At 41.1% G+C, this 21,883-nt stretch overlaps 1 protein-coding gene across 2 annotated transcripts in view; it reads left to right on the top strand.

The window, feature by feature from the left end:
* Positions 1-21,883, top strand: part of CDH9 (cadherin 9) — a 406,872-nt gene that overhangs the window by 314,115 nt on the left and 70,874 nt on the right. For both annotated transcript variants that reach the window (XM_077492039.1, XM_077492040.1), the window contains exon 6: positions 15,028-15,215. In XM_077492039.1, coding sequence (XP_077348165.1) covers positions 15,028-15,215 — 188 coding nt within the window. The remainder of the gene's footprint in view (positions 1-15,027; positions 15,216-21,883) is intronic.

Below are 21,883 nucleotides of genomic sequence, written 5' to 3'. Positions count from 1 at the left end.
TAAAGCAGCAGAAGGGGCTGTCTGTTTGTTCTCCTCACTGTGTCTCCCCTCAGAGGGGGAGGGTTTCAGTGCCATACTGCTGTATGTGCGGTGCTTTCTTGTTAATTTTCTGCCTCATGAGTCTCCTCTGACCCCCCCCCCCCCCCAAATGTTACCTATGTAAGGTAGGGATATTTATCTACCGTTTGGTATGATATATGTGCGGAGGGTCAAGTTACCTCCGCCGTTATATGGCTCTGTTGTCCTGCTGAGAATGGAGCTCTAAGCCAGCATTACCTCTCGGCTCAGCTCCTCCTCCCTCTTATTTTCGTTTTAGTTGTTACAACAGTTCGATATAGAATAGGAGATTCGACGTGACTCTGACAATAACAATCTGTCTATAGAACCTGTGGTCAAATGTGCCTAACCTTACCTCTATTAGTCCAAGATTATATAGAGAAAATATTCGACAGAGAAACAAGATTTGACAGAGAGAAAAGATTCTGCAAATTACTGTCCTAAAAAGTGTTTGGGGACCCGGGTCCTGCCCCAGGGGACATGTATCAATGCAAAAAAAAGTTTTAAAAACAGCCGTTTTTTCGGGAGCAGTGATTTTGATGATTAAAGTGAAACATCAAAAGTGTAATATTCCTTTAAATTTTGTAGGGGGGGGGGGGTGTCTATAGTATACCTGTGAAGGGGCGCATGTTTCTGGTGCTTAGAACTGTCCCTGCACAAAGTGTCATTTATGCAGGAAAAAAAGTCCTTTAAAATCACTTGCAGCTATTATGAATTGTTGGCTCCGTAATACAGAGAACACTCATTGAAAGTCATTGATAAATTAAATAAATAAATAAAGCGTGGGAGTCCCCCAAATTCAATTACCAGGCCCTTCAGGTCTGGAATGGATATTAAGGGGAACCCCACATAAAAAAAAAATTAAATTTGACGCAGGGTTCCCCTTAATATCCATACCAGACCTGAAGGGCCTGGTAATTGAATTTGGGGGACTCCCACGCTTTTTTCGGGAGTAACTAAATAAATACATTTCTCGGACGAAAACTAAATTCCGAAACTAAATATTTTACTCTGCACATGTCTAGTAAATACTGTAATATATATATATATATATATATATATATATATATATATATATATATATATATATATATATATATATATATATATATATATATATATTTATATATATATATATATATTCACTGCATCTCACAAAAGTAAGTACATCCCTCACATTTTTGTAAATATGTTATTATCTTTTCATGTGACAGCACTAAAGAAATTACACTTTGTGACTTTTATAACATTTTCTGTTCCCTCAAAAAATCTTAACACAGCCATTATTGTCTAAAACGCTGGCAACAAAAGTGAGTATACCCTTAAGTGAAAATGTCCCAATTGGACCCAATTAGCCATTTTCCCCCCATGGTGTCTTATGATTTGTTAGTGTTGCAAGGTGAGAATGGGGAGCAGATGTGTTACATTTGGTGTTCTCTCTCTCTCTCTCTCTCTCATACTGGTCACTGGAAGTTCAACATGGCACCTCATGGCAAAAACTCTCTGAGGATCTGAAAAAAAGAATTGTTGCTTTACATAAAGATGGCCTAGGCTATACGAAGATTGCCAATACGTGGAAACTGAGCTGCAGTGTGGTGCCCAAGACCATACAGAGGTTGAACAGGACAGGTTCTACTCAGAACAGGCCTCACCATGGTCAACCAAAGAAGTTGAGTGTACGTGCTCAGTGTCATATCCAGAGGTTGTCTTTGGGGAAATAGATGTTTGAGTGCTGCCAGCATTGCTGCAGAGGTTGAAGCCTGTCAGTGCTCAGATCATATGTTGCACACTGCATCAACTTGGTATGCATGGCTGTCATCCCAGAAGGAAGCCTCTTCTAAAGATGATGCAGAAGAAAGCCTGCAAACAGTTTGCTGACAACAAGCAGACTAAGGACATGGATTACTGGAACCATGTCCTATGGTTTGATGAGAACCTGATAAACTTATTTGGTTCAGATAGTGTCAAGCGTGTGTGGCGGCAACCAGGTGAGGAGTACAAAGACAAGTTTGTCTTGCCTACAGTCAAGCATGGTGGTGGAAGTGTCATGGTCTGGGGCTGCATGAGTGTTGCCGGCAGAGGGGGCTACAGTTCATTGAGGGAACTATGAATGGCAACATGTACTGTGACATACTGAAGCAGAGCATGAACCCCTCTCATTGGAGACTGGGCCGCAGGGCAGTATTCCAACATAATGACCCCAAACAAACCTCCAAGACGACCACTACCTTGCTAAAGAAGTTGTGGGTAAAGGTGATGGACTGGCCAAGCATGTCTCCTGTTGAGAATCTGTGGGGCATCCTCAAACGGACGGTGGAGGACCACAAGGTCTCTATTTTACACTGTTATACAAGCTGTAAACTCAGCATGCTAAATTGTAGCAAAGGGTTTGTAGATACTGTATATATATATATATATATATATATATATATATATATATATATATATATAGGCCCTGCTCCTGATGAGCAGACGCTATTGTTTTTTTTTTCTAATTTAATTCTCTGAAGTTGTAGTTTGGCTCAGACTAATTTCTCTAAAAGTTCTGGTTTCTGTACTAGTCCACCTGGGTTGCACTGATTCCCACCTGACCGTAGGTGTCGCTTTCACCGTCGGTGGGTGTGGAACAGCAGCAGGCTGGATGCACTGAATGCTCGGAAATGGTTCAGTGGGTGTGGTTTCCCTGCTGTGCATTTTGGGAGAGGGTATTTAAGGTACCGACACAATTTTTTCGTTCATTTCCCGAGGGTCCATGATCCCAACCCAAGGGCCCTCCTGGCCTGGGGTCTGTGTCGCATGGTCTTGCACCTCTGGACTTCGCAACTGAGAGTGTAGGCCCAGGAATGTCTTGGGGCCTACTGATCCAAGGGTGGTCCTGTGCTGTCTCACCTGCGGGGAGAAGCCAAGAAAAGCTGGAGGATCCAGGCCAGGACTTTTCCAGTGGAGGACCGAGCGCAAGGCTGGTGTCTCTGGAGGAGCCTGGAAACTCAGTTTGAGGATGCTACCCGGATCAATATCCTTACAGTATCGCCGGTTCGGCTGAAAGAATCTGGAACTGTATGGTAGTTCTTCCTAAAAACTCTCAAAAATCTCTAAGTTCAGTTAACAAGTCTGTGTCTTTGTTGTGCATCTACTCTCAAAACCACTAGGTTCAATTTACAAGTATGTGGCAGAAACATTGTTTGGCATCTCATCGGCTGCTAGGTCAAGTGAGAGGGGCCTATCCAGTGACTTCTGGATCCAGTCTGTGCAGCTGTTTGTCCTCTGGATTTGACTAATACCTCGCAATTACTAGGTGCCTGAACTCCCCCTTATCCTCTAACCCTCTATTGAAGGACTGTTTCTTGTGTCTTTCTTTGGTGTTACCCCTAAATAAATCTTCAAAAAGGACCACGTGTCTGATCTATCATAATTTGGGTTACTTTCCACGGGACTCCCCTAAGATGAAGAGGCGAGCAGGTGAGGTAACGGTAAGCCCGAATAAAACCAGCAGCTCCTTCGGGGGTTAGTGCTACATATACATTTACCACACTCAGAAAAATGTCATATACATCCATATGAATAGCAAATAATATACAATAACCATACAAAATCATTATTGTGTTCCTTGCATAGTGTTTGTGTTATATTTATGGAAAACTGTACTGTGAAATTACAGATCATCCATACTGTGTTCATGCATCAAGACCAGAACAGAGGATCGGAGTATCATTGCTCTACTTATCTAGTAGTCATTTCTAGGTGTACAGTGAGCAAACAACCTCTTTAAAGTGGTTGTAAACCCTGTACTACCACTTTTACCTACAGGTGATCCTATAATAAAGCTTACCTGTAGGTACTGTAAACAACTCCTAAACTTGCACCGTTTAGGAGATATTCACTGTATCTGCATGTGCCAACATCATCAGCACCTGCGCACTAAAGAAACGGCTCGCTCGTGCCATTTTGTCAGTAGCTGTGACATCATTGCTGTGTTTGGCCAGAGCCCACAAACCTGGAAATAACTCCGGGAGACATGTTACCGGTAACAGCGGTGCACAGGGAGCACTGCAACAGCTGCGATCTAAGGTAAGTATTTCAGATTGAGCTAGAATGCGATGCATACTAGCTCATTATGCCTTTGTCTTGCAGATTTGCAGGTTTGCAGTTTTTTTTTGAGAGTTTACAACCACTTCCAACCAAGCCTATAGCAGATTGACGGGCTGGGAAGTGGTTCTGTTATCCTGACTGGGTGTCATATGAGGTCCAGCGGGATAACATGCCTGCACGCACCCCTGCAGGTGCACACCGCGGCAAACATGAGTGCGGCATGTCAGTCTGACACACCACATCTCCGATCATGGTAAGGAGCCTCTGACAGAGGCGTCTTACCACGTGATCAGCTGTGACCAATCACAGCTGATCATAGTGTGAACCAGGAAGTGCCGGTAAATGTCATTCCTCAGTTTGCGCTGACAGGGAGAGCCAATCGGTGGCTCTCCCTGTAGAGGGGAATCTGTACTAATAATCACCACCACAGTGCCCACCAGTGCCCACCATAGTGCCAATCAGAGCCCACCACAGTGCGAATCAGTTCTCATGGCAGTTCCAATCAGTGCCCAGCAGTAACACCTGCCAGTACCTCATCATCAGTGCTGCCCATCAGTGCCATCTATTAGTGTCCATCAGTGGCAATCAGTGCTGCCTATCAGTGCCAATCAGTGACGTATATCAGTGCCCATCAGTGCCTCCAGTCAGGGTCCATCAGTGCTGCCTGTCAGTGCCCATCAGTGCCACTTATCAGTGCCCATCAAGGCTGCCTATCAGTGCCCATTATTACTGCATATCAGTGCCACCTATCAGTGCCCATCAATTCTACATATCAGTGCCTGCTCATGAGTGCCCATCAGTGCCCATCAGTGCTGACTCAGCAGTTCTCATCAGTGCTAACTCATTAGCACCCGTCAGTGAAGGAGAAAACAAAATGTTATGACAGAAACTAAGAAAAATTTTTTTTTTTCAAAGATTTCAGTATCTTTAGTTTAGCAAAAAATAAAAACCCCAGAGGTGATCAAATACCACCAAAAGAAAGCTTTATTTGTGGGAAGAAAATTATAAAAAATTAGTTTGAGTACAGTGTTGCAAGACCACGCAATTGTCATTCAAAGTACGAGAGCACTGAAAGCTGAAAGTTGTCCTGGGCAGGAAGGGGCGAAAGTGCTTGGTATTGAAGTAGTTAAACCACTCTACCACCAGCCTCACCAAACCTTCAGTGGCTATACTGTAACAAGTAATAATTATAATAATAATAATCTTAATAAAATATCACTCAGATGACTCATTACAAACAATAGTCTCTGTGTAAATCATTAGTGTAAATAAATGGTTTAAATTTCTCTTTTCCTTTCCAATATAATAAGACTCCTGAACTGACATGGGGAGGGGGTTGAAAGACAAAGACATTCATTATTAGCACAGTGTTGATATGGTGATCACATGGTTTTGTTGATAAACAATGCTGTGTTAGCGGCATTGCTATCAACCGCTGATACTGTGTTTCTTTCTAAGTGGACTCACCTAGGAAAAAATACTTTTGTTGAAATTTGTAACAAATATTAATAAAATGATATTAAAAAATAGAGAAGCTTCCATAATCCACAGGAAGCATTTACATAAATTTGCATATTTAAAAGTCTCCCTAATTTCAACCTCCTCATTGATTGCAAAGAATATCACCAAAATGATGAATTTAAGTGATATGTTCTGATTTTGGTAGTATTGTAACAAAGCAAAAACTCTCCATTTCTTGCTTCCCTATTCTACAAACAATGTTATGGCAGATAGCCTTAAACCAGTATTAAACCCAGAAAAAAATAATATATTGCAGTTTACCATCCATAATTGAGGTGTCTGCATTAGTTTTCTTTTTTAGGCTTTTATTTCTATATTTTCACCTGCTCTTGCCAGTTGCACTTTCCTGTCTTAAGCCTCATACACACAAACTTTCCCGTTGATTTTTGTACAAAGGGCGTTGGCCGTGAACTTGTATTGCATACACACGATCAGACAACAATACAGAAGTTGACCAAAGGTGGCGGTAAAGAGCAAAGAAAAATGTGATTTGGTGAAAGTTGGCAGAAAAAGTCCTGCCGTGTGTATGCAATACAAGTTCACGGCCGACACCCTTTGTACAAAAATCAACAGGAAAGTTTGTACAAAGTCTGATCGTGTGTATGAGGCTGTATATGCACTAGCAGATTTAGAAATCCTAGACCAACACATTAAAGGCAAACTCCAGCTAACTCTTTTAAAGCAGTTATATCAGCAGTTGTTATTTCCTTTTGGGATCAAGGCTTTTACATAGAATTAAAAAAAGACTGATCATGGTAAGCATCCCATTAGTGTTAAATTGCTTTACTTAACCCTCTAACTGCCACTGTTGATGGACAGCTTAAAGGAAGTTAAAACATATTAGACTGAATGGCTGGATCATAAGGTAAATATAAAGTAAAAAATGCAATATATTACATTTTTGTTTTGGGGCGTAATACCCCTAAAATCTAAAAACTGGCAGCAGCTGTCATCAGCAGTCCATTATTTCACATGACTGTTCTATCTGCACTCTAAGGTTGGTTTCACAAAGGCATTCTCCATAGTCAGCATCCAGTGGATCTCCCCGCTGAGCAGGCAGATGGTCTGTGTCAGGTCCACTATGCAGAGCTGACATGGGCACAGCCCCACTGTTGTCAGAAGGAAATAGCCCACCTGTCTACTTCCATCTCACTATCATCGGATTCAATCCACTGTTTTTGGCAGACAGGATCAGATGAACGCCGGCGAGGGTCAGGCATGCCCGCTGACATCCGCCACTCCATAGAGAGCTATGAATGGCCTGATCAGGTCCACGTGAAAAACTGACAGGTGGACCTGATCAGACAGCCCGTGTGAAACCAACCGTAATCAGTTCCACACACCTACTCCTTGCAATCTGTAGCAGTCTGTAACCTTTCAAAGAAAAAACAGGAAGGAAGCAAGAGAACCAAGAAACTTGCTTTATGACTATACATTCAACCCTGTTTCTCCTTTGGTCTGCCTAACCCCTGTGTTATCATCTGTGGTATAGAAATAAAAGAAAAGAGGGCTCACTGGCCTAGTGCATTATCCAACAAATACTTATTAGAGAATGGAAAACAAACAATATCTACTCACAGAGGTGTTAAAAACGCTCATCAGACCACACACGTGGCTGAACTCTCCCAGACTGCCTGAAGCCTCAGGCATGGGGGGGACCAGACCCAGGTCCCGCTGACTAACTTTTTTGAAGAACAGCCCTTCTTTAGAACCTCAAGATTGTCAGGCAAAACACATCAGACAGTAGGGACCCGGGTCTGGTCCCCCCCCATGCTTGAGGCTTTAGGTGGTCTGGGAGAGTTCAGCCAATGTGTGGTCTGATGGGTGGATCACAGTGCTTGTACTCACAGTGGCTTGGTTATTATGTGAACTCTATGACCAATTATAGAGATCACATGATTAAATTTAAGCAAAACTGTCATAAATGGAAGTCATTCATGACAGCTTGCTTACTATTGTGATACTGTGATTGACCCACAGCTATCATATGGTACCTGGGCCAAACACAGAATCAAAATAGTAAGCAAGCTGTCATTAATAAAAGCCATCCGTGATGGTTAAAACTATTGGTTATAACAGTGATCATCTTTGTTATGAGCAATAATAATATAAACACAAAAAATCCCATTGAACTACTTTGGTGACAATCAAAAAAGAAAAATGGAAAAAAAGAACAAAAGAAAGGTTAAAAAGAAAAATCATGTTTAGAACATTCAATAAAAAAGTATTTATTGTTTTATTTTTTATTTTATTTTTTACATACTGTCACCAGTCAGTATCCCAGTCATATGATGACGCAGTACTGCACTGGTGACAGTATGTGATAAAAATTGTGAAAAAGAAAAAAAACTCTGTAAAAAAAATGGTGGCAAAAAATTACAACTTCATAAAACTTGTCATGCCTCTAAATACATTGGACTGTCTACTTTCCAAACAGGGGTCATTTGGGGATATTTTTACTGCCTCAGCATTTTCAAACTTTTAAGAAATGGAATAGGCCATCAGTACATTAGGACTGATCAATTTTCAAATATATATAACATAGTTTGTATAACTTTCACACAGACTAAATAATATATACTGATTTGGTTTATTTCTACAAAAGAAATGTAGCAAACTACATTTTAGCCTGAATTTATGGGGAAAGATTATTTGTTTGCAAATTTCTATAACAGAAGCTAAGAAAAACGTGTTGTTTTTTTTTTTCATTTTCTTTTTTTTTTTTTATATGTTTATATAGCAAAAAATCTAAAATTGCCACCAAAGGAAAGATCCATTTGTATATAAAAAAAATAATAATATAGATTCAATTTGCATAGAGTATTGCATAACCAATCAATTTCCAGTTAACAGTGCTGAATAGCAAAACATGTCCTGGCCATGAAGGGGATAAAACCTTCTGGAGGTCAAGTGATTAATGCAGAGAATGCAATATGGTTAAAAAAAAAAAAACTTAAGGCCCATATACACGATCTGACTTTTTGACAACAAACATGCAAATTAGCTGTTTTAAGGCAACATCCGACCATGTGTACGCTCCATCGGACAAACTTTTTTCAGTTTTCATCGAACAAATGTTGGCTGTGTGAACAGACAAACTTTTCAATAACATAAGTCTGATGGAGCAAAGTCCGATCGTGTGTACAGAAAACCATCGCACTTTATAAACACGCATGCTCAGAACAAATGCAAAAGATCAGACAACAATACAGAAGTTGACCAAAGGTGGCGGTAAAGAGCAGAAAAAAACACGTGTTTTGGTAAAAGTTGACTGAAAAAGTCTGATCGTGTGTATGCTTAACAAGTTCATGACCAACGCCCTTTGTACAGAAATCCACAGGAAAGTTTGTTTAAAGTCCAATCGTGTGTATGAGGCTTCATGCCTTTAGAACCATTTTTAAGTGTTATGCCCCATACACACGATCGGATTTTCCAACAACAAATGTTGGATGTGAGCTTGTTGGCTAAAAGTCTGACCATGTGTATGCTCCATCGAACATTTGTTGTCAGACTTTCCGCCAACAAATGTTGGCTAGTAGGTTCTCAAATTTTCTGCCAACAAAACATTGTTGTCGGAATTTCCGATCATGTGTACACAAGCTCGACACACAAAAGTTCACGCATGCTCGGAATCAATCAAAAGGAGCCACACTGGCTATTGAACTTCCTTTTTCTCGGCTCGTCGTACATCTTATAGGTTCCCACGTTCATAATTGTTGGCCAACATTTGTGTGACCGAGGGTATGCAAGACAAGTTGGAGCCAACATCCTTCGAACAAATACCACCATTTTGTTTTCAGAAAGTCCGATCATGTGTACGGGACACAAGAGTACATTGTAGTGGGAGCCTAGAATTTGACTTGTATCTTAATGCAGACTTCTGGGAAAATCAGCGAGTCTATCCAGACTTTGTTGGCTGTGTCTCTGTAGTGCACCAGTTGAGTGTGCCAGTTATTGTGAGTTTTTTTTCACTTTTTAATAAATGATTATTAAGAGATTACTGCGCCAAGGAGCATTGAGCATTATACTATCTGATTGAAGAAGGAGGTTTCACCCCCCTTAAAGGGAATATACCCTGTTGATTATAAACAAGTGGATCAGAGCTGAAGAGTGAGAGGAGAGCTGACCGTCATGTAACCCTTAGTGGAGAAAGCATTTGGTGACCTACTGTATATCTCCCATAGGTCAATGGTTTAAGGTGAGAGGTTTGTCACACTGAAGGTGGAGCATGTGTGTATTTGTCATGGGGCACTGGAGGAATTTGAGACATTTACACAAATTTAAATCACAAATTAGAGACTTTGTTGTCACATCTCTGCATATATATTAAGTTGGTTATATGATTTATTTACTTTATGTTTGTGCATTGGCTGAGCAATTTATTTATTTTTTGTGTACTTATATATTCATATGTAAACTCAGGTTAGGTGGAGAACAATTCTGTACTTTTCTTTATATCCATGCATGACATGTGAGAACACATATATTGTTGGTGATTGCACATAACTTATATACTGTATATACAGTATGTATAATATATATATATATATATATATATATATATATATATATACACACACACACAATCACACGCACACACACACACACACATTTCCTTGACACTGTTGGTTACCACAAAAGTATTTCCTCACTTTTTCTGCCATGCATACAGATGTTTATATTAACTAATCTTCACAGTCTACAACTGGGCTCTTTGACAAATGTAGTATAAGAACTTTTTCTTCTCTTTATGACCGAATCTATTACAGAGAAAATTTAATTTAGTTTAATTATGATGTAAAACAATAAAACATATATTAAAAGAAAACACATTCATTTTTATGATGCAATTTTTTGCCCACCCACAGAGAGCAGTTCTTAGTTCACTAATTTAAACATACGTAAAATCTCTCAAAGCAATCAATGTGCATGGAATTAACTAGCTTTTCTGCATAATGAAAGTGGTGTATATACAAGAGCTCCTCAGGCTTGTCACCTGTGCTGGCTTTCAATTCTTGGATACATCTATGGAAAAGTAATTCGAATAATAGCTGATGGATGCAAACACATGATGATGCAGGGGTTTCACTGTGATAATAAAAGTGGCAACCATCATTCAAATGAAAGTGTAACTCCACTTTTGTTGAGAAAAAAAAAACATTTCCCTCTGGGTGATCTATGTACAATATAAGGTTTTTAACAAACTTTGTTGCAGATTGCTACTTTTTGTTATTCTGAAGAAATCCCCGTGCCCATGTGGGAAAGTGAGTCCAATGGAAGTGGTTTCATAATTATTAATCAGCTGCAGCACCTACAGATCACTAACGAGGAAAGTTGCTGGGTCTGCATCACTTTAGGCATGATTTCTCACCAAAAATTAAATTTTTGTTGCAGGGGATGTTGAAATCTTACTTGTATATTAGCGTCGATTTCTGGGAAAAATCAGTAAGCTAATCACAGAAACAGGAAAATATGTTTTTGGGGGGCATTCTGTACACATGCTGTGCACTGAATAACTCCAGGTAGCCATATTGCATTTTGCTGAAAATTACAGAGCTGTAGATTGAAATGGAAAGGTAATTTTTAAAAGCATTCAATTACAATATGACTTGTGTTGTGATTGTATAAGCTATATTATTTTTTCTTTGTTTGCTTTGTTTGTTTTTTTTAGTTTTTTTGCTTTTTCCCCCCCACAAAAGTGAAGTTACCCTTTAATAATTGAATATAAACCTAAACTGAGAAAATGTAGGTATGCAAGCTGCTGTTACTACCTAAAAATTCTGCTTGGCTGTCAAGATGAACCAGTGACTTCAAATTGCTAAATCCCTACTGCAAAACAAGTAAAGAGATCATGACTACTAACTTTAATTGACTTTACTTGCTGTATGCTTATTCTATGCCACTTATGCTGCGTACACACGTAGCGGACTATCCGGCGGACTTCCCGCTGGACTTTCCGAACGGGCTACTTGCTCACACACGGTACTTTTTCAGCGGACTAATACGGCGAACTAAGTCTGCCAGGCTATCAGCTGTACTTTTGAAATGAACGGACTCGCCCACACACGTGGAGGAAAGTCCGCTCATTTTGAGCGCGTCTCCAGGTAGGCAGGGCCCGCGAAGGAGACGTCGCTGGCCCCACCACCTGTTATGGACTTAAAGGGGAACCCCAACGCCGAAAAAATCGGCCTGGGGGTCCCCCCCAGGTCCACATCAGACCCTTGTCCGAGCATGCTACCCGGCCAGCCAGGAAAGGGGGGGACGAGCGAGCGCCCCCTCCTGAGCCGTACCAGGCCGTGTGCCCTCAACATGGGGGGGTGCCTTGGGGAAGGGGGGCCCACGTGCCCCCCCACCCCAAAGCACCTTGTCCCCATGTTGTTGAGGACAAGGGCCTCTTCCCGACAACCCTGGCCGTTGGTTGTCGCGGTCTGTGGGCGGGGGGCTTATCGGAATCCGGGAGCCTCCTTTAATAAGGGGGCCCCCGGATACCGGCCCCCCACCCTATGTGAATGAGTATGGGGTACAATGTACCCCTACCCATTCACCAGTAAAAAAAAGTAAAAAAAAAACAAACACACAAGGGTTAAAATAGTTTATTGCACAGCTCTGGGGGTCTTCCTTTGTCTTCGGGGGTCTTCTCGCCGGACTCCTCCGCTATCTTCTTCTAGCTCTTTTGCTAGCGGAGGAGCCCGGCTTTCTTTCTCGCCGCCGCCCTCTTCTTCCGACTTCGGGGGTCTTGTCCCCCTCTTCGGTTCTTCTTGCCGGGCCACTGCGCCTTCTTCTAGCTCTTTTACAGGCGGTGGCCCGGTCTTCTGTCGCCGCTGTCGTCGCCTTCTGGAAGGGACACAGCGTGCAGTGTGGGGAGGGCTGCAACCTGCTGGAAGCTTTGACTCTCCTCGATCTGCTGCCCTTGGACTGCTGCTCATCTACATACTGCTGTCTACCAACCCGGAGCCGCCTACCCAACTGACTGTATTTTGAGAGGAAATTCTAGTGATATCTGAAGGGAATCATACTGCAAGCGATTGCTGGATATTTGCCAACATCATTAAAAAGACCTTAAAACGCTTTTCTGGCTCAACACGAGAGTGCTGAGCACTACAGCTGGTGAGTGCTCCTAACGAGGGGGGTCACGAACACCAAGGGTGTGGTGAAGGCTTTTGCTATATGGACACTGAATTTTCACATAAGAAAAAGTTTTCTTCATTTTGGATTTCTTCTTATGGACTATATATATATATAAAAAAAAAAATTTCAGATATATTTTCTTATTAATTTTTCACACCTGTACTGTATTGCATTATAGTTTATCACTATTCATGATTTTGCACGTGTGAATCTATATAGATTTGGGGTAAACACAGTATTGCAATCAATGTTAATAATTTTTGTTGTATTTATTGTGGTATAAGTTAAGCGCTACAAGGTGGTTTATGTGGCGATTTGTTTTTATTTCTTTATTTTACCTTCTGGTTTATGTACTCATATATTTAAGTAGCAGCTGGGGGAGGGGTGTGTTTAGCGCTGTGATGATACACTAAGTTGGCGTATTTTTGAGGTGTGTATCCGGTTTGCACAGTAAATAGAGTCCACCTGTGTGTAATTTAATCTCAGTATAAATATAGCTGTTTTGTGAAGCCCTCCTTCCTCTTCCAGTGGGACCATGACCCTAAACATACAGCCAGAGCTACAGTAGAATGGTTTAGATTAAAGCATATTCATATGTTAAAATGGTCCAGACCTAAATCCAATTGAGAATCTGTATCAAGACTTGAAAATTGCTGTTCACAGACACTTTCCATCCAATCTGACAGAGCTTGAGCTATTGTTCGAAGAAGAATGGGCAAAAATGTCACTCTTTAGATGTGCAAATTAATTGCAAATTACGTAACTGGGTGGCCCTGCCCCCTCTGATGCTACGGGAAAGCCATAGGGATGTCCCAGTGTGTCAGAGGGGGGCTGGGTCACCCAGTGATGTCAAAGTGTGGCCCCGCCCTCAATTACAAAAGAACTGTCCCCTGAGAGGCCCATCATTACGGCGGGGTTCTCCCATGGGGGCAGATCGTAGGCGGCTTTTTTATTTTTTATTTTTCGGTCCATCAGAGCCTGAGAAGAAGACTTTGTGGGACTGTTTTATTTCTTTAAAAAAATAAAGGACTTGTCCCAAGGCGTGTATTGTCTTTTTTTTTACTATTTTCACAAATTTTTTGTGAAATGGTAGGGGTACATTTCTACCCCGTTACCATTTCACACGGGGGGCCAGGATCTGGGGATCTCCTTGTTAAAGGGGGCTTCCAGATTCCGATAAGCCCCCCACCCGCAGACCCCCACAACCACCGCGCAAGGGTCGTTGGGATGAGGCCCTTCTCCCCATCAACATGGGGACAAGATGCTTTGGGGGGCCGCTACCCCAAAGCACCCTCCCAATGTTGAGGTCATGTGGCCTGGTATGGTTCAGGAGGGGGGCGCTCTCTCTTTTCCTGCAGCCTGGCAGGTTGCGTGCTCATATAAGGGTCTGGTATGGATTTTTGGGGAACTCCACGCCATTATTTTTTACATTTTGGCGCAGAGTTCCCCTTAATATCCATACCAGACCTGAAGGGCCTGGTATGGAATTTGGGGGGACCCCCTGCATTTTTTTTTTAAATTTTGGTTTGGGGTTCTGTGGGGAAATCCCATGCTGTTTTTATCAATTACATTTTATGTGTATTGCCGGACCGGCAATTCATTATAGCCGCCAGTAGTTTTAAATGACTTTTTTTCCTTAGAAATTTCATTTTGCTGTCAGACTGGTCTAAACATGGGAAACATGTGTCATTTTGCAGGTATACTATAGACACCCCCCAGGTACAAAATTTAAAGGAATACTTTTATTGTTTCACGTTAAGCATTATTAAAATCACTGCTCCCGAAAAAACTGCCATTTTAAAAACTTTTTTTTTGTCCCCTGGAAAATACCCTGCATATAAGCCTTTCAAATTAGCCCTTTTGATTTTTCATGTTCGTGTCCCACAGACTTTAATGGTGTTTGTGTGTTTGAACAAATTTTTTGCCTGTTCGCATGTTCTGGTGCGAACCAAACGGGGGGGGGGGGTTGGGGTGTTCGGTCCATCCCTATTTGTTACATTTTGCTTGCAAAAACACAACTGAGACATTTAAAGAAAGCAAAAGATGTATTTAAAAACAAAATTATTGTTGTAGGCTTGCAGTGTTTACAGCGTCATACTATTAGCCCTCTAGAAGTAAAAATTGTGTTAATGATTATTTTATATTAGAAGAAACAAATATTGATTGTGGCTGTACATTTGTTATTGTTGTTATGTAATTTTTCATTAAAAAATTGATTTTGTTCAATTTTAGGCATTTACCAGTTTATGTCACTGGAATCTGCTGCTGTAGGAACAGCAATTGGAAGAATAAAAGCCAATGACGATGATGTGGGTAAAAATGCAGAAATCAAATACACAGTTATTGATAGAGATGCCAAAGACTACTTTGAGATCATCACAGACAAGAAAACACAGGATGGAATCATAACAGTTAAAAAGGTCATGCCAGACTGTTATTATTTAATAATTTACACAATACTTTTGGATATATTTGAATGGATAAAAGAGATTGCTTTGATGCTGTCTGACCACATTTTTGGAGTATTCTGTTTACATTTGTTTATGACCTCTGTATAAAGGTTGTTTCAAAGTTGTATTTGACATGTAAAATCAATGATTTCCAAAATGAACATGTTTTAAAAATGCTTTTGCTGCATTGCACCCCTGTTTTCCTTCCTAAATGATGTATTTGCAGTAAATCAATTAACCTTTTATCTGTACCAACTTTCGTGGTGGTGTATATTAGCAGTGCACTGCTTCTGTTTGCCACTTTGGTCCACTACTTGTAATGCTGTGTAAACAGAAAAAGTCAGACAGGAGCTTTTCATCGTATATTCTGATCATGTGTATGCCCCATCTGACTCTTTATGTCGAAAATTCTGACAGACCTAGAAAGAGAACATGTTCTAAAAAAAAAATTCCGGGAATACCACTCGACTGTATGCTGTTCCGAGGTGCTAAAAACTATGCATGCTCTGAAGCAAGTAGGAGACGGAAGCTATTGGCTATTGAACTTCCTTTTTCTAGTCCCATCATACGTGTTGTACATCACCATGTTCTTGACGGTCAGACTTTGGTGTGACTGTGTGTATGCAAGACAGCTTGAGTGGAATTCCATCGGAATTCTGTCAGAGAAACCTTCAGAGTACACAGCTCATGTGTACATGGAATAAAGGTCCTTTCACATGGGCATTCCATCTGTCTCTCTGTTATCCCTTGATGAAGGAAAAATGTACACCTGTGTATTCCTATGAGCAAGGGGATGTCAGCAGATGATCATCCGTTGACATCCACTGACATCCAGTTTTTGAAAACAGAAGGAAGCCCTATTTTTCTTCAGTTTAAAAAATGTCAGCAGACCTAAATAAATGTCAACAGACAAACGGTCTGTTTGTGCATCTGTTGTTAGGAGCTGGCGTCCTAAAAAACGATGGCTCATCAGCTTTCAGCAGGGTTCCCCGCTGACAGCTGAATGTAAGAATAGATGGTTACATAGTTATTAAAGTTGAATAAAGACACCAGTCCATCCAGTTCAACCTGAGTGAGTGTCTACAATTGTCCCTATCCCTGTACATTATACATTGCACACTCACATTGGTCCCTACACCCTCAAGGAGCCCAAAATCCAAGGTCCCCATTCATTTACTAGGGCTAATTTTGGACAGAAGCCAATTAAATTACCCACATGTCTTTGGAGTGTGGGAGGAAACCGGAGTACCCGGAAGAAACCCACACAGGCACAGGGAGAACATGCAAACTCCAGGCAGGTAGTGTTGTGGTTGGAATTTGAATCAGCAACCCTTTTTACTGCTAGGCGAGAGTGCTAACTACTACACCACTGTGCTGCTGAATGTAAATAAAAATGCTGACAATAAGAAAACTGTGAAAAAACAGCATGGGGGTCACCCCATCCCAAAGGGCCGGTATGGATTTTTAAGGAAAACACCTTTTTTTTTAAATGGCTTGGGCTGCCCCCCAAGATCCATATCAGACCCTTATCCAAGCATGCAGCCTGGTAGGAAAGGAAAGGGGGGATGGAGAGAGCGCCCCCCTCCTGAACCATAACAGTCTACATGCCCTTAACATGGGGGGTGCCCATGTTGATGAGGACAAGGATGTCACGCATCAGGTGTGAGGCCGAGGTGCTGAGTGAGCTGCTATTTGCGGCTGCCCAAAGAAGCATGGTTTGCCAGTTGCTGTAGTTTGATGTGCTGATCACCGGAAGGCTGCTGAAACAAGCAAGATGCACTGTAATGAAGGTATACTTGTGGAGTAACAGGTGAACTTGGCAGATGGACAATCCAGAAACAGAATCAGGAATCAGGCTGGGGTCATGCATGGTAAAACAGTCAATGTGAGATTCAGGTAGCAGAAATGGAACAAGTCGGAGTCATACACGGTAAGACAGGTTGCAGCAGAGTCTGTGAGCCAAGCCGAGATCAAACTCAGTGGAGCAGACAAGAGCAGGGTCAATAGTACAAGCCAGAGGTCAAACCAGCGGATCAGGATAACAGGTTAAGCAAGCAGTCAGTAATGGGAGGTCAAAGATCACACACAGGAGCACAGAAACACAGAGAAGCTGACGATAATCCAACAATGCACAGGCCTCAGCAGCAGGTATATATAGGCCAGGAGGTGCCGTATCTGCGTATACCCGTTATCGTTTTAGTGAATCTGTGTATGTCTGTTAGGGTTGTTGCTCATCTGCAAATGCCAATATGCACGGGAGCGCGCCGGATGCTGCCATGATGGGTGTTGGTAAGATTGTCTGTTCTTTGGCCATTTCCCTGACAAAGGGCCTCTTTCCCACAAACCTGGGTGGTGGTTGTGGGGGTCTGCAGGCAGGGGCTTTTCAGAATCTGGAATCCCCTTTAACAAGGAGGCCCAAAACCCCCCCCATGTGAATGAGAATGGGGTACATACCTACCCATTCACCAATAAAGGGTAAAAAGTGAATAAAAGTGGATGTAAAACCAATTCATGAAATTTGAGCTGGAAACGTATATCTATTATATATATTATTATCTCGCTTCAAAGCCATATGTCCTGTAGCTGTCTCCTGCTCCATTCTTTTGTTATTAGCCTGATAACTTCTGACAAGTTCTGCATCAACTGAGATAAAAGCAGCCTGAGTTTGCTATAAATAGATTAGCACAGAGCTGAATGATTCAACAAACAGCTCTGAAAGTCTCTACCTACAGTAAGAGGAGAAGGGGTGTGTGCCTTTCCTCCAATCAGCTGTATTGGCTGTATGCCCAGGCTTCACTGCAGTGCTGATCAGGAAGAGAAAACCTAGCACGATCTGAACTTTCTAAAGAATATAGAAAACCTGAATACAGCAGATATACTGTACATTGTAAAACGTATGTAGGAAGATTTGTTTCATCCCTGTGTATCATCTGAGGCTGTTCACTTCACTGCATATATGTGAGAGCTTACATTCACTTAAACACAGTACACAGGGTTTTGACAATTCCTTTATAAAAAAAAGTTAAAAAACAATGTCCGCCAATGTAGATTCATCATCAATCTTGCCACTCTCCACCACGACCGGACTGGAAAAAAAACCTTTGGTCTTGTTGAAGGCTCCCCACTGACTGCCTGAGCCTCCCCACTGACTGCCTGAGCCTCTGTCTAAGAATTTTTAAATGGCTAAGGGGCAGAGCCATCCAATGACATCAGTGTGTGACCCCACCCCCTTGTGACATCACCGACCCAACATGCTGCTATTTAAGAAATGTCAGACGGAGGAGCAGGCAGACAGGTGGGGAGGCTTCAATGATACTGAAAGGGGTTTTTTTCTGCGTCCAGCAGTGCAGTGGGCAGCGTGACTGATTATGGTTCTATGTCAGGGGACATTTTTTATTTTTTAATAAAGGAATTGTCATAGGCTTGTGCACTGTGTTTATTCACTTTTTTGTGATTTTTTTTGTGAATGGGTAGGGCACTGTGTAACCCATACACATTCACATGGGGGGCATGATCTGGGGGCCTTTTAAAGGGGGCTTCCAGATTCCAATAAGCCCCCCTGCCTGCAAACCCCCACAACCACTTTCCAGGGTTATGGGGAAGAGGCCCTTGTCCATCAACATGGGGACAAGGGGCTTTGGGGTGGGGGGAAGAAAAAACCAAAAGCATGTTGAGAGCAACTTGCCTGGTATGGTTCAAGAGGGGCTCCCCTTTCCTGGCCTGCTGTGCTGCATGCTTGGATAAAGGTCTGGTGTGAATTTTTGGGGGACACCATGTTGTTTTTTTTTATTTTATCACCATTTTTTCAATTTTTTTTTATTTTCGGCAATGTTTTTTTTTAAATTCAGCTGATGACTCATCAGTTGCTAAGGACACAGTGGCCGGATTTCTGGCCTGCTCCTTAGCAACTAGCGGTTCTTCAAATAGAATCAGTCAATTAATTTTCAACGATTCAAATTCTTATTGTTCCAAAAATTAGAAATTCGTTAGAAAACCCTTAAGCCGCGTACACACGGGCGGATTGTATGGCCTACTTAGTCCGTCATACAATCCGACGGACAGTCCATCATACTTTCGAATGAACGGACTTGACCACACACGGATGCACAAACAGTCCATCGAAAGCTTGCGCGATGACGTGTACAGCACGTACGACGGGACTAGAAATAGGAAGTCCAATACACAGCAATGCAACCTTTCGCCGTGTAAATCCTTTCTGAGCATGCGCCATTCTTAGTCCGTCGAACTAGCCTACTGACGAGCGGATTGTCCGCTGAAACCAAAGTATGACGGACAGTATTACGGAAATTCCGAAATACTTAGTACGCCAGACTGCACGCTGAAAAAGTCCGCTGAAGCCCACACACGAGCGGACTGTCCGCTGAAATGTGTTTCGACGGACTAAGTTGGCCATACAGTCCGCCCGTGTGTATGCGGCTTGAGACCTCCTTCCACACTGATACATTTTTCCTAAATTTTTACCTTGTAAGAAAAAAGCAAAAATAATTTCCCTTTAAATCACATGGGACTTTTCACAATACTGCACTGTGAATGCAATGTGTTTTTAAAAGTTCTGCATGCTGCATCTGTGGTACGATTTTGAAAACTGCACGAAAATTGCAGCTTCCCATTGTGTTTTTGCTGAATTTTTGAGTCACATCTCCATTTTCACAGGTGCAGCCAACACAAAAACATACTAGGAATGCACAGGAAATGCATATGAAACAGATCAAAATTGGGGAAAATAAGCACATGCGTTTTTACCTCAATTTTGCTAGAGAGCAATGTGAAAGGGCCCTAAAGAATAATACACAATGGGGTTAATTTACTAAAACTGGAGAGTGCAAAATCTGGTGCAGCTGTGCATAGTAGCCAAATAGCTTTTTAACTTCAGCTTGTTCAATTAAGACCTGGAAGCTGATTGGTGATTTTACACCCTCTAGTTTTAGTAAATCAACACTACTGCTTTCAGAATAGATGGCAAGCTCACGTTTACCACTTACCACCATATCATAACCTAAGAACAAAAATGTAATTAAGTATATTACAGCTCACCAGCCATTATGCAATGTCTGGAATAATAAGATATAGATATAGATATATTTATCTATATATATATATATATATATATATATATATATATATATATATATATATATATATAGATAGATAGATAGATAGATAGATAGATAGATAGATAGATAGATAGATAGATAGAGAGATAGATAGATAAATAGATATAGATATAGATAGATATAGATATATATATTTTTTTCTGGTCTAAGTATATTTTCTACAGATACTGAAGAAACCATTTTGCTCCTGCTAGAAATCTTTTTTCCTTGTAATATCCTGAGTGCTGAACTGAAATTTTAAACAATGTTATCTTCCTTAATAAAAGGAAGAAGAAAAAATGTGCTATATATAGCAAAAAAATAAACAAATGGTACAAGCAGCAACTTTTCTGTGAGATATCAGCACAGTTCCAATACACTATAGCTTTATAAAGTTGTCCTAAATAAATGAACATAAAAAGTCTACAAGTGATGTGTTCATTTTAAAGGCTTATATGCAAGTTATTGTCATAAAAAGTGTTTGGGGACCTGGGTCTTGCCCCAGGAGACATATATCAATGCAAAAAAACATTTTAAAAACATTTTGGGAGCAGTGATTTTAATAATACTTAAAGTGAAACAATAAAAACAAAATATTCCTTTAAATATCGTGGGGGCTGTCTATAGTATGCCTGTAAATTGGCATCGTTTTCCACTTGTGTAGAACAATACCACAGCAAAATGAATATTAAGGGGAACCCCAAACCAAAATTTAAAAAAAAATTGCGTGGATGTTCCCCCAAAATCTATACCAGGCCCTTAAGGTCATGCTTTAAAAAATAACAAAACAGTAAAGTTAGTCCAATTTTTTTTATATATGTGAAAGATGATGTTATGCTGATTAAATAGATACCCAACATGTCACGCTTTAAAATTGTGCACACTCATGGAATGACGCCAAACTTTGGTATTTAAAAATCTCCATAGATGAGGATTTAAACGTTTTTACAGGTTACATGTTTAGAGTTACAGAGGGGGTCTAGTGCTAGAACTGTTGCTCACACTCTAACGCACGCAGCTAGAATTGTTGCTCACACTCTAATGCACGCGGCGATACCTCACATGTGTGGTTTGAACAGCATTTACATATCTGAGGGGGACTTGCGTGTGCATTTGCTTCTGAGCTCGAGCTACCGGGGACAGAAGCATTTTAAATTTGTTTTTATTTTTATTTAACTTTTTTATTTTTACACTTTCTTTTACAATTTTTTTTTGATCACCCTTATTCCTATTATAAGGAATGTAAACATCCCTTGTAATAGTAATTGTTTGTGACAGGTCTTCTTTATGGAGAGATGCGGGGTCAATAAGACCCCACATCTCTCCTTCAGGCTGGAAAGCATGAGATCAGGAAAAAAAATCCATGATCTCATGCTTACTAGCCACAATCGTGGCTTTCTTTAAATCAGCAGCCTGGATGTAATGTCATAACGCTGAGCCCGGGCATTCAACGGTCATAGCGATGACTGGTGACCATCTGGTCACCAGAAATCTCTATGGTCATCATCCGGTGGTGGCTGATTC

The sequence above is a fragment of the Lithobates pipiens genome, unplaced genomic scaffold (assembly GCF_037356315.1).
Source record: "Lithobates pipiens isolate NorthernLeopardFrog02 unplaced genomic scaffold, aLitPip1_a1.2 Scaffold_19, whole genome shotgun sequence".
NCBI lineage: Eukaryota > Metazoa > Chordata > Amphibia > Anura > Ranidae > Lithobates > Lithobates pipiens.
The sequence above is the reverse complement of the archived record's forward strand: the minus strand, read 5'-3'. Positions and strand labels throughout refer to the sequence as shown.